Source organism: Gossypium arboreum, chromosome 6, assembly GCF_025698485.1.
Source record: "Gossypium arboreum isolate Shixiya-1 chromosome 6, ASM2569848v2, whole genome shotgun sequence".
NCBI lineage: Eukaryota > Viridiplantae > Streptophyta > Magnoliopsida > Malvales > Malvaceae > Gossypium > Gossypium arboreum.
Window position 1 is genome coordinate 98,834,437 of NC_069075.1, and position 10,557 is coordinate 98,844,993.

Consider the following 10,557-nt stretch of genomic DNA (forward strand, 5'->3'; position numbering starts at 1 on the left):
CAGAACGGTTTCTGGGTCCCCTGTCGCAACTTTGAAAATTTACCATAAATTATCCAGGATGAATTAGAAGTCATGCCTTATATGTCCAGATTCCTTTTTCAGTCTAGTTTCATTAGAAACAAACGGCATCAGTATTGAAACCCTGTACAGAGAGATATTCAAGTTGTAACGCGCGAAGGTCAGTGTAGTCGACCCCTGTAACATGGGTAACTTTAACTAATAAACTGTACCAATTGGCCCGACCAAAAATTCTAGAAAACAATCCAGGGATGGATATATGAGTCAAAATTCAGGGAAAATTTACGGAATCAGTTTCTGAGTTCTGTAACTCGAGATATGCTTTTTAAGGCAACAGTGACGTAGTTTTCCAGCTTGCCTGGGAATGTCAAGTTGGTCGGTGCTATAAGTGGTTTTGGCTTGTTAACCCCTCGTGTCCGACACCGGCAACGGTCTCGGGTTCGGGGTGTTACACCTCCCCTGCCATATAGGATAGAAGTAGAGGCGAGCATGGGCCGGGCCGGGTTCAACTAAAATTTTAGGCTCGTTTGCTAGGCCCGGGCCCAGCCCGGCCCAAAAAATAGGCCTAAAATTTTGCCCAAGCCCGACCCAGGTAAAAATACTAAAATTCGGGCCCGACCCGGCCCACCCATATTAATTTTTATATTATTTTTATATAATTTAAAATATATATAATGCATCAAAATTACTAAAAATATCAAACTAAATATTTTCCAACAAATTGAAAATAAATTTTAAAATATATATATACTTAAATAACACTAAGATAGATGCAACTTAACAATCAAATGTCTCTAAAATAATAACAAAATTAACAAATGTTTTTAAAATAATAACAAAATTAACAATAAAATAAATTTTATACAATATCCAAACAATAACAACAAAATAGTAGCAACATAATAGTAAAATGGTAGCAAAATAAGGAGAAAACAACAAGAAAATAATATTTAAAAAAAGTAGATTTTTTTCTTTTAGTGTATTCGAGCCGGGCCGGGCTCGAGCCAAAAATACCTTACTCGAGGCCCTGCCCATTTTTTAAACAGGTCTTATTATTTTGCCCAAGCCCATTTTTCGGGCCTATATTTTTGCCCAAATCCTCCCAAATTTTGGGCAGGCCCCCAGCCCATGATCAGGTCTAGATAGAAGTCACCGCCCTACTCCACCCCAACTATAGCCACACTTGTTTCTCTAGGATACTAAGAGAGAGCACCCTTAACTATTAGTTTCTTTTTTCTTTTTTTTTTTTGTGATGAAATCTAAAATATTGGATTCAAAATTCTATGGAGTTGAATTGAATTTTCGAGTTCCAACATTGTAAGAGGAAACAGATAGAAGAAATTGCAATACTACATATTTAATAAATAAGGGTAAAGTATAAAAATGGTCACTAAAGGATTGTTGCATTCTATTTTGGTTACTGAACTTTTTATTTCTATTTTGGTCACTAAATTATTCGAAATCAATTTTTTTGGTCACCGAACATTAACTGTCGTTTAAAACAGGGGTGTAACTAGGGGGCTAGTAGAGGCCCGACTCCCCCTAAAATGGAATGTTTTCCATTTAGGCCCTTTAAAATTTTAAATTAGTAATGGTAAAATTACACTTTGGCCCCCTAAAAATGATAAAAATTTGATTTAATCCTTTAAAAATGATAAATATATAGGTTATTAAATAGTGAAATGACATTTTTACTATCGTAAAAATTACAATTTAATTTTGGCCCCCTGAAATTTTTTTTTTTTTTGGTTTTGCTTCTAATTTGAAATTTAACGAAAATAATTATGTGGACTTTTTATTGGTCTAATAAAAATTTAGTCTTCTAATATTTACACATTCTATCAATTTTGATTCTAAAAATTTATACAAAATATAAAAAAATACATTTCACTAAAAGTATAAAGTATTTGAATGAGCCAATATTTCACTAAATTTTTCTGGAACATGCTATTTTTATTTAAGTTCTCTTTGTTTTTTTTTTTTTTTTTTTTTTTTGAAGCTTTTTATTTCTCTATTAATAATACAATTTTCTTTGTTTTTCTTTTAACATACCTATCACCTTCAAAAATCTTCATTGATGACAATAAAACAAAAAAAAAGCAAAAATCAAGCATTAAATTGATGAATGAAAATTGAAACTGAAACTAAAAATGAACCAAAAAAATTTGTTTGAAAGTTTTATTTAAACTACTTGATTTTACCACGCATTGGAAATTTCAAACAAAGAACATTCTTTGTCAACAAATTGATGAACAAAAATTAAAAATTTGGTTCAGTTTTAATCTCAATTAAAAGTAGAAAAAAATGAACAAAAACCAGAAATATCTATTCCCAAAATTTATGAACACAATTAACCTCAATTTCAGTTTTTGCTCGTCAATATGAAAAACTCACAACCCTATATCAAAACACTGAAAATAGAGCAAGCACTTCAAAATTTTCAAACTACTTGATTCAACTAAAATAAAAAGAAACCTCTAATCAATAATTCTAACAAAACTCATTAATCTTTTGTCGATCAACAAGCCCTTTATAATAACCCATTGAGCACCGACAGAAGAAGAAATAAAAGGACCTAGTGGCATGTTGGTTCGAAGCATCGTCGATTGGTATTTCTGGATTTTTTATATTTGAAAAACTCGTCTCAATGTTGTTTTATTGAAATCATTGGTGTCGATGTAGGTATTTTAAAATTTTAAATTCAAAACGTTATTGACATCGTTATTGAAAGAAGTCAATAGTGCCAACACTAGTATCGGTGGCTCGTAAGGATAGAAGAAAAAAGAGCATTTATTTCAAAAAAAAAAAAAAAAACTTAGAAAGAGTTTTTTACCGGTAGAAACCAGCTTTATAATATTTTTACTTTTTACCATTTTTATTTTATATTTTCTTTTGAAATTTTGATAATTTATATCTATATGTATATATTTGAATTGTAAATACTTGTAAAATTTTTTTGAATTTTTAAATAATTTCTAAAATTTTTATATATTTTATAATTTTTATATTTTTAAAATAATTAATAACATGACATGCATGTGGATTGCCACATCAACAAAATTGCAAAGTTAACATAACTTTTCTATCTATTTTGGTGTGTTTCAACAAATGACGATTAGTTCAAAGGCTAAAAGAGAATGAAAATTTGTCCTTTTATAAATATTGAAGGTTAAATTTATTGAATTTTTTAAAATTTGAATTAAAATAACAAATTTTGTAAACATTTAGCGCTAAATTTATTGAATATTTTATATGTATGATCAAATTGATAAAATGTATAAACATTATAGGGATGCATTTATTATTAGACAAATAAAAAAAACTCACATCAGCACTTTTGTCAAATTTCAAATGGTTGTTAATGATAGGTGACAAAAAAAATATTAAAGTTTAGTGACCAAAATAAAACAGAGGCAATACTTTAGTGACCATTTTTGTATTTTACCCAAAAATGAAATAATCCCAAAATAAGTTAGTCATTCACTTCTCATAGCACCACCAAGACCAAAGGCAACAGTGTCACTAACAATCCAGCCTTCAAACCAGAAGCAATGCTGGTCGGAGCAATGGCAGGTCCTTCAAATCTGCCGGAGAAGGTGCTGGAGAGATTCCGGTGTACCTATGCCGTGGAGACAACACGCGACAACCACCAACTTCTGGCCTTGCTCACAATGACCCTTAGCTCCACTAGCGAAGTAAAATGGGCCTGATTGTTGGAGCATCACCTTGGTGCTTCCATCCTTGTACCCTGCAATGGGTTTTGAGGTATTGCAGCTTACATAAGGTTCTTAGTCACTTGCAGCACCGAATCTTTGCCACCATCATAATTCCATAATGCGATATGAAAAACAAAAATTGACTTAGGAAAAAGGGGTCTAATTTGATTTTGAGTCCTTCCGTAATAATACTATTTTATATTTAAATCCTCTAATTTCGTCTTCTAATTATATGATCAAATTTATAATATACAGATTATTATATAGCCCGAACTACGTGATCGAATCACAGTCAGGACTTTGACGCAAGGGTGTTAAGAGTTGACTTGAACTTGAATAATGGCAAGCTTAAAATATGAGGCATCTATTTATCGAGGCCGTTTATCAATTTTCCATCTTATAAGGGTAAAAAAATGTAACTTCATAATATATAAATAGGAATAATGTTGATAAATGTTTTATAAGAATATAGTAGAATATTAAAAATAATTATTAAAAAACATATGATAATTTCTAAGATTATTTATGACTATCAATATACCAAATATTAATTTATATGAAAAGTTTAATTAAACTCGTGAGTCGTTTGAATGAATTATTATATACTCGAATTTGATTTGACCAATAACTCCAGTTCAATTCAATAATTAATAAATCATATTCGATTTTTTTTTAGTCAAATTCAAATAAGGGTTAGCTTCTGAAAAGCTTAAAATTAGAAACAAAAGTACCACCCAAGAGAAAACAGCAGCCAGGGGAGAAAGAATTTCAGAGAAAAGTGGGGTAAAGTTGAGACTGAGACTGGGTCTTATTGCATTTTATATGCGAGAAAGTGGAGAAAGGAGGGAAACTAGCCGTTACCATGACGGTGTGTAAATGTTACTGTTGGCCATGTGCCTTCCTGGGGCCTAAATCTCTCACCCATTGTCCCTCGGCCGTTGTAACGGTTGAATAGCATGAACTGGGGAAACTATCTGCTTCTTAACGTTGTTCAAATATTTAAAAACCAAAAAATCCCTTTCGGTCTTTTAATGTTGGATAAAGCAAAACAGTCTATTTAATCTCCGATTTTTTTACTCAGTCTTAAAACTTGACACATTTCGAAAGCAACATATTATTAAATAGATTAAAATTAAAAAAAGTTGTCAAGAAAATTTGTCTAATTCGAGGATTAAATATTGCCTTATTCCTTTTAATTGTTTCTATAATGTGCACATTTGTTCTACATGCCTATATTATAGACCTATCTTCAAATTGACTCAATCGGATTTGATTATAAAATAATAATAATTTAAATTTGTCCAAATCAAATCTGGAAATGACTTAGAACCAAAAATATCCAAGTAACTCGAAATGATTTGAACCTCAAGATGATCAAACCTAAAAAGAAATTGATTAGTAAACCCGAACAACCCAAAATAACCTTAACCAAAAATTGTCTATAACCCAAAATTAACCTGAACTCAACATTTTTTAAAATTTTAAAACCCAAATTCATCTTACCCAAATTAATCTGGTAAACCTACGGATTCATTAGATAACATAACATTGCTATTCGTTAAAGAATAAATGACATTTTACAATTGTTGTTGAATAGTCGTTTCCCTACCTAAATCAGCGAATAATGTGGTACTGGTGCCTTAATCTGCATATAGCCCTCATTGCAATATGACAAGAAACTGTCATTGATAAAAGAATCACTAGCTCCTCTCAACATAAATGAGGAGGGAAAAAAAGGTATTCTATAATCAGTTTTAAAAATGAACTCAGATTTCAAAACTGCGAATAAAGTTTTACATCTGAAACTGAAAGCATGAAGATATCTTGATCTTTGAATCTTACCTATAAGACAATGTTGGTTGGAGGCAACAACAGCATAAAGCATATGACCTGTTTTATACACATTAATCGATCTTGAGAGATGAGTAGATAAGCCTAGTGAAGCAAAAGCACGCATAAAATCCAATGGTGCCAGTTAGCACAAAAAATGCATATGAAGCAATTAACATGTATCCAAAGTATAGGATGCCTGAAACAAGCTTAGTGATCTCCAGCTTGGTGAAAAAGTAGAATGCAGCATAGAGGAATAGGTACAAGGCCGAGGAGCCGGATGTGAGATATGACCTCCACCACCACTTGTAATCTTCACTGCATAACTGGAAGTAGCAAAGCACGATGGTTATTTCAGCGCAAGTGATAACGAGGATAATGAAGACCAAGAACAGGAAACCAAACATGTAGTAAAACTGATTCAGCCAGATTGAGGTAAGAATGAAGAATAGTTCGATGAAAACAGCTCCAAATGGAAGTATTCCTCCAATCAGAATGGAGAAAATTGGGTTCATGTACCAAGCCTGCTCAGGTATTTGCCTTGGGATTTTATTCGTCTTCACAGGATCCTCCATTGCTGGCTTCTTGAAGCCAACATAACCGCCCACAATAACAAGTGGAACTGAAATTCCAAACCATAGGAAGACCAAAGCAAACATAGTTCCAAATGGTACAGCCCCAGAAGACTTCTGGCCCCATATGAGAGCATTTAGAACAAAAAAGATAACGAAGACAATGGCTGGGAACATGAATGCAGTCTTGGCAGCTATTTTCTTCCACTCTGCTCCTTTAAACATTTTGTATAGATTGGTAGAGGCATAACCAGCAAAAATGCCCATGGAAACCCAAAGTAAGAGCATAGCTGTCATGAGACCACCTCTGTTTGAAGGGGAAAGAAATCCAAGAACGGCAAAGATCATGGTAACAAGTACCATGCCCAAAAATTGAACACCAGTGCCAACATAAACACAGAGTAGATCAGAATTAGACGGAGGCCTGAAAACATCACCATGTACGAGCTTCCAGCCTGTCTCTTCTAAGGCTTCTTCCTGGGTCTCAAGCTCATTGTACTTAGAAATGTCACGGTAAAGTGTTCTTAGCATAATCATAGCTACCATGCCCGTAAGGAAAAGGACAATCATCAAAGAGTTGACAATTGAGAACCAGTGTATTTGGTCATCACTCATTAAAAGATACGAATCCCATCTAGATGCCCACTTCACATCACTCTCCTGAAAATCATCACAATTCAATACAAGATTTAGCACCTTATAGCCGACTGAGGTCATAGCTTTATTTCAATAGAAGTGGTTCAATAGAGAACTTTTTCCAAGAAATAACTTCCAGCAGAATTTACTTGAACACAAGTAACTGTCCCTAAAAGTGCCTCCGCCCACACTTGACATTGGAAAAAAAAATCATCTATAGTTGAAGAGCTAACCTGGTACTCAACATCATAGCTGAATATAATTTCCTTGTTTACTTCAACTTCTAGAGGAGTGTTAGAATTAACTACTGTGCGTTTCGCATGGGGGTCGCAAGTTGTTAAACGAGTTTTCTCACTCCATTTCCCCTCGTATTCATGTTTAATACTGCATTTTTATTATATAAAATGCCATCAAAACTTGATGTTATAATCTCAGCCACGGACTCCTAGAATCAACAATTTTACATGATGCTAAAACTTAGAGGAGCTGCTAACCTGTATGGTTTAACCTCAAATCCCACAATTCTAGAGGAGCCAGTTCGCAGATCCCTATGATACTTGACTGTAAATGCCAAATGGTTGTGAATGAAATATTTTTCCTCCTTGTTCTGCATGCAACGGAGAAAGTAAGCATACATGGTAGCTAATACATCCGCAAACAAAGGAACTTATGATTCTGATAAGTTATTATATTTACCCCGGCATATTGGCCTTTAAGCCCAATATGGTAGCCAAGCTGATAAACAGTATTAGAAGCCTGATCTAATCTTTTAATAGGGACAACAAGGGGAAGGTTATCCAGGATCCTGTCAAATGAATCACTAATTAATCAGAGAAAGAACTTCAGAACAACCACTATGAGATTAATAGATGAATTCCATGTCCGAAAACACAACTAGCATACATATTGACTCGATATTCATCGTCAATCTTCACTTTAAACTGCTTTGCAGTTTTGGCATCAATCATAATCCGGCAAAGAGCAGTACACAATTGTGGCTCTTGCATTGTAAACTGCATTAATTCAAGTGAAAGAGAACATTTTAACAACCAAACACTAAACAATCTGCATCATTATCATCAGAGATACTAAAACTAACTGCATAAGGAGAGTTTTCAATACGGTCACCACGAAGCACTTCCCCAAGATTCTCCGCACTGTCCACTATCTTTTCTGGTGTACAAAAAGGAAGCGAATAATAGGAGTAAGGAAGTTGTGTCTTTATAGACGTCAATTTGTTCACTTTCACTTTCAAAGGATCTCCCTGCAATCCACAACAAAAGGAATCAATAACTAAACAAAAACACAATAAACACTCCCAAATATAGCAGCACTAGAGAGATACTAAAGTGACTTAACAAAAAGTCATTATCGATTAGGTAAACAAGATAAGCACTACGTAAGGTGCTAGTCAACATCAAGCATGTTTGCATCAGAGCAATGTATGTATTAAAATCTTTTTCGGTACAACAATTCCTAATTTTAAGCAATAACCATCCTCGGTTGCATTATAAAACACGAGCAGCATAGCTTACGAAAGTCAGATGCGTTGGATAAAATAAGATATGGAATCAAATATATTTAAATGAGAACTAACAAAGCCTCATTTCCAGTTACAAACAGAATTTTTTAAAATTTTCATTTATTGCCTCCTCATACTGATAGTGATACGATTCCTATTATAATTCTATAAGAACCAAACAATTAAAGTGAAGATACGAATTCAAAGCTAGATCAAACGGAACAAAGCAGATCAAGCAAGAGACATAAACAAAAAAAATGTAAAGCGAAACGAGAGGAGAGGAGACCTTTTGGAAGTCCTCGGGGGCGACGCCGGGAAGGTAGAAGCAGTGAACGCCGTGGATCAGAGACAGGAAGAGAAGCGCCGGAATCATTGCCGTCGAGCGTTTATTGTGGATAGATCTCGATTGAGATTCCATTATGATGGTGGAGAAACTATCTTTGATTATTTTTTTTAACTTGGAAACAGAAAGAGAGCGTTTTGGGGGAGTGTTATAAGGAGAAGAAGACGACCACCAAAAACCAAGAGAAGCTGGCGGGAACCTGATTTCTGTTCCCCTTTGTTCTGATACAGTGCGCTTGTGGTGATTTATTCTTCTTGTGACATGTGTCCACATAGATTTAAATTAGGGTTAAAATGTGTCATACTATTAGTAAATTTTAAATTTAGTTGTTGTACTTTACGAATTTATTTTTTTATTTTTAGATTTTAAATTTTAAATTAAATTATTAATACTATTAAAATTATTTTATTACATTTATTAATTCAGTTTCATTACAAAGTTATTTTAATTAAAACATTATTTTATTACATTTATTAATTCAGGTTTCATTACAAAGTTATTTTTAATTAAAACAACTGAGATTTTTTTATTTTAAAATGTTACACCAAAAATTTTAATAAAAAGAATTTCATACCGTTAACAATTGAATTTGAATTTTGAAATCTAGAAAGTAAAGAGACTAAACTCTTGGAAATAAAAATATAAGGATTAAATTTCAAATTTACAATGAGTATGGAGACCTATGACACATTTTAATCTTAAATTAGTCTTAAAACTTTACAAACATTTCATTCGCAAGAATGGAATAGAGTAAGAATCGAATAGCTATGTTGTGAGAATAGAATAGAGACATAATAAGTATTACATAGTTTCTTCACTTAATAAAAATATATGTAATAGTATTATTTTATTTGGTTGAATAAATTTGTGTATAGAAATTTATAATGAATAAGTATAAAATGAAATTAATATCCTTTAACAAAATAAATTATATTTTATTTGTATTATTATAAATTTATAGAAATTTAATAATAAAATATGGAAAAATTAATACAAACTTTTTTTTGTAAAATTTGTATCTATAAATTTTTACTAATTTTTATTATATTTAATATTTGATAAATTAAACTTAAGAACTTATTTGAAAGTATAATTAATAATCATCCCTTAAATTTAAAAGAAAATTATATAATGAAAAAAGAAGGAAAATCAGATATGATATGTCTTTAGAAATAATCGTAAGTAGCATATATAAAACGACGATCTTTACTTAACACAATGGTATTTATTGTATTAAACTAATGCCAATCCCATAATTTAATGACAATAAATATTATAAAAATAATAATTATTAACCATATTTAATCTATGCAAAATCCTTTATCGAAGCAGTTGATAATTTTATGATATTATAAAAAAATAAAAAATAAAACTACAGGAATTGAATAATAAGTAACGTTGATAACAATATATTAATTTTTTTAAATTGACAATACATATTTTTAATGTAATATGTACTTTTAATTATAAAATGCAATATATATTAAATAAACTTAAATATTAAATAAAATGAATAATATATTTATGAATACTAAAATTATTTTTTTCGACTTTAGAATATGTTAATGTTTAATTTTGATTATTCAAAAAAATCATTAAATTATTTTTAAAATATTGAAAATTTTAAATTTAAATTTGTTGCATCCTACTTCATTGTCTTTCTTATATAATAATAAAAGTAAAAATATTAATTAAAAATATTTTGCTGAATAAAATTAATATATAACTTATTATATATATATATATATATATATATATATATATATTCAAAAATTATGCATTTATAACTTATACAATTATTATTTATCTTTTAATTGTTCAAATATATTCAAATTTTGTACTAATTTTTTAGCAATTATATATGTCAATTTTAATTTTCAAATGTATTGATATAACAAAATAATTCCTTAATTAATTTTT

General features: G+C 31.0%; 1 protein-coding gene and 1 pseudogene across 1 annotated transcript; both read right to left on the reverse strand.

Annotated features, from left to right (window-relative positions):
• Positions 1 to 3,505: 3,505 nt before the first annotated feature.
• LOC108484787 (early nodulin-like protein 1) lies at positions 3,506 to 4,659 on the reverse strand (annotated as a pseudogene).
• An 815-nt stretch (positions 4,660 to 5,474) lies between these two features.
• Positions 5,475 to 8,926, reverse strand: LOC108484529 (transmembrane 9 superfamily member 8-like). Its single transcript, XM_017788348.2, has 7 exons — positions 8,581 to 8,926; positions 7,872 to 8,036; positions 7,676 to 7,785; positions 7,469 to 7,577; positions 7,267 to 7,379; positions 7,006 to 7,156; positions 5,475 to 6,796 (listed from the first exon to the last, which is right to left on the reverse strand). The coding sequence occupies exons 1-7, from the start codon at positions 8,908 to 8,910 to the stop codon at positions 5,639 to 5,641; spliced, it is 2,136 nt and encodes a 711-aa protein (XP_017643837.2). The 5' UTR covers positions 8,911 to 8,926; the 3' UTR covers positions 5,475 to 5,638.
• Positions 8,927 to 10,557: the final 1,631 nt, after the last annotated feature.

Excerpts from the sequence above, each read along its gene's own strand:
- LOC108484529 (XM_017788348.2), bottom strand. The coding sequence starts at position 8,910 with ATGTGGACACATGTCACAAGAAGAATAAATCACCACAAGCGCACTGTA. Across the intron at positions 8,037-8,580 it reads CCCCCGAGGACTTCCAAAAG|GGAGATCCTTTGAAAGTGAA; the intron begins GTCTCCTCTCCT and ends TGTGGATTGCAG. Across the intron at positions 6,797-7,005 it reads GCTATGATGTTGAGTACCAG|GAGAGTGATGTGAAGTGGGC; the intron begins GTTAGCTCTTCA and ends GATGATTTTCAG.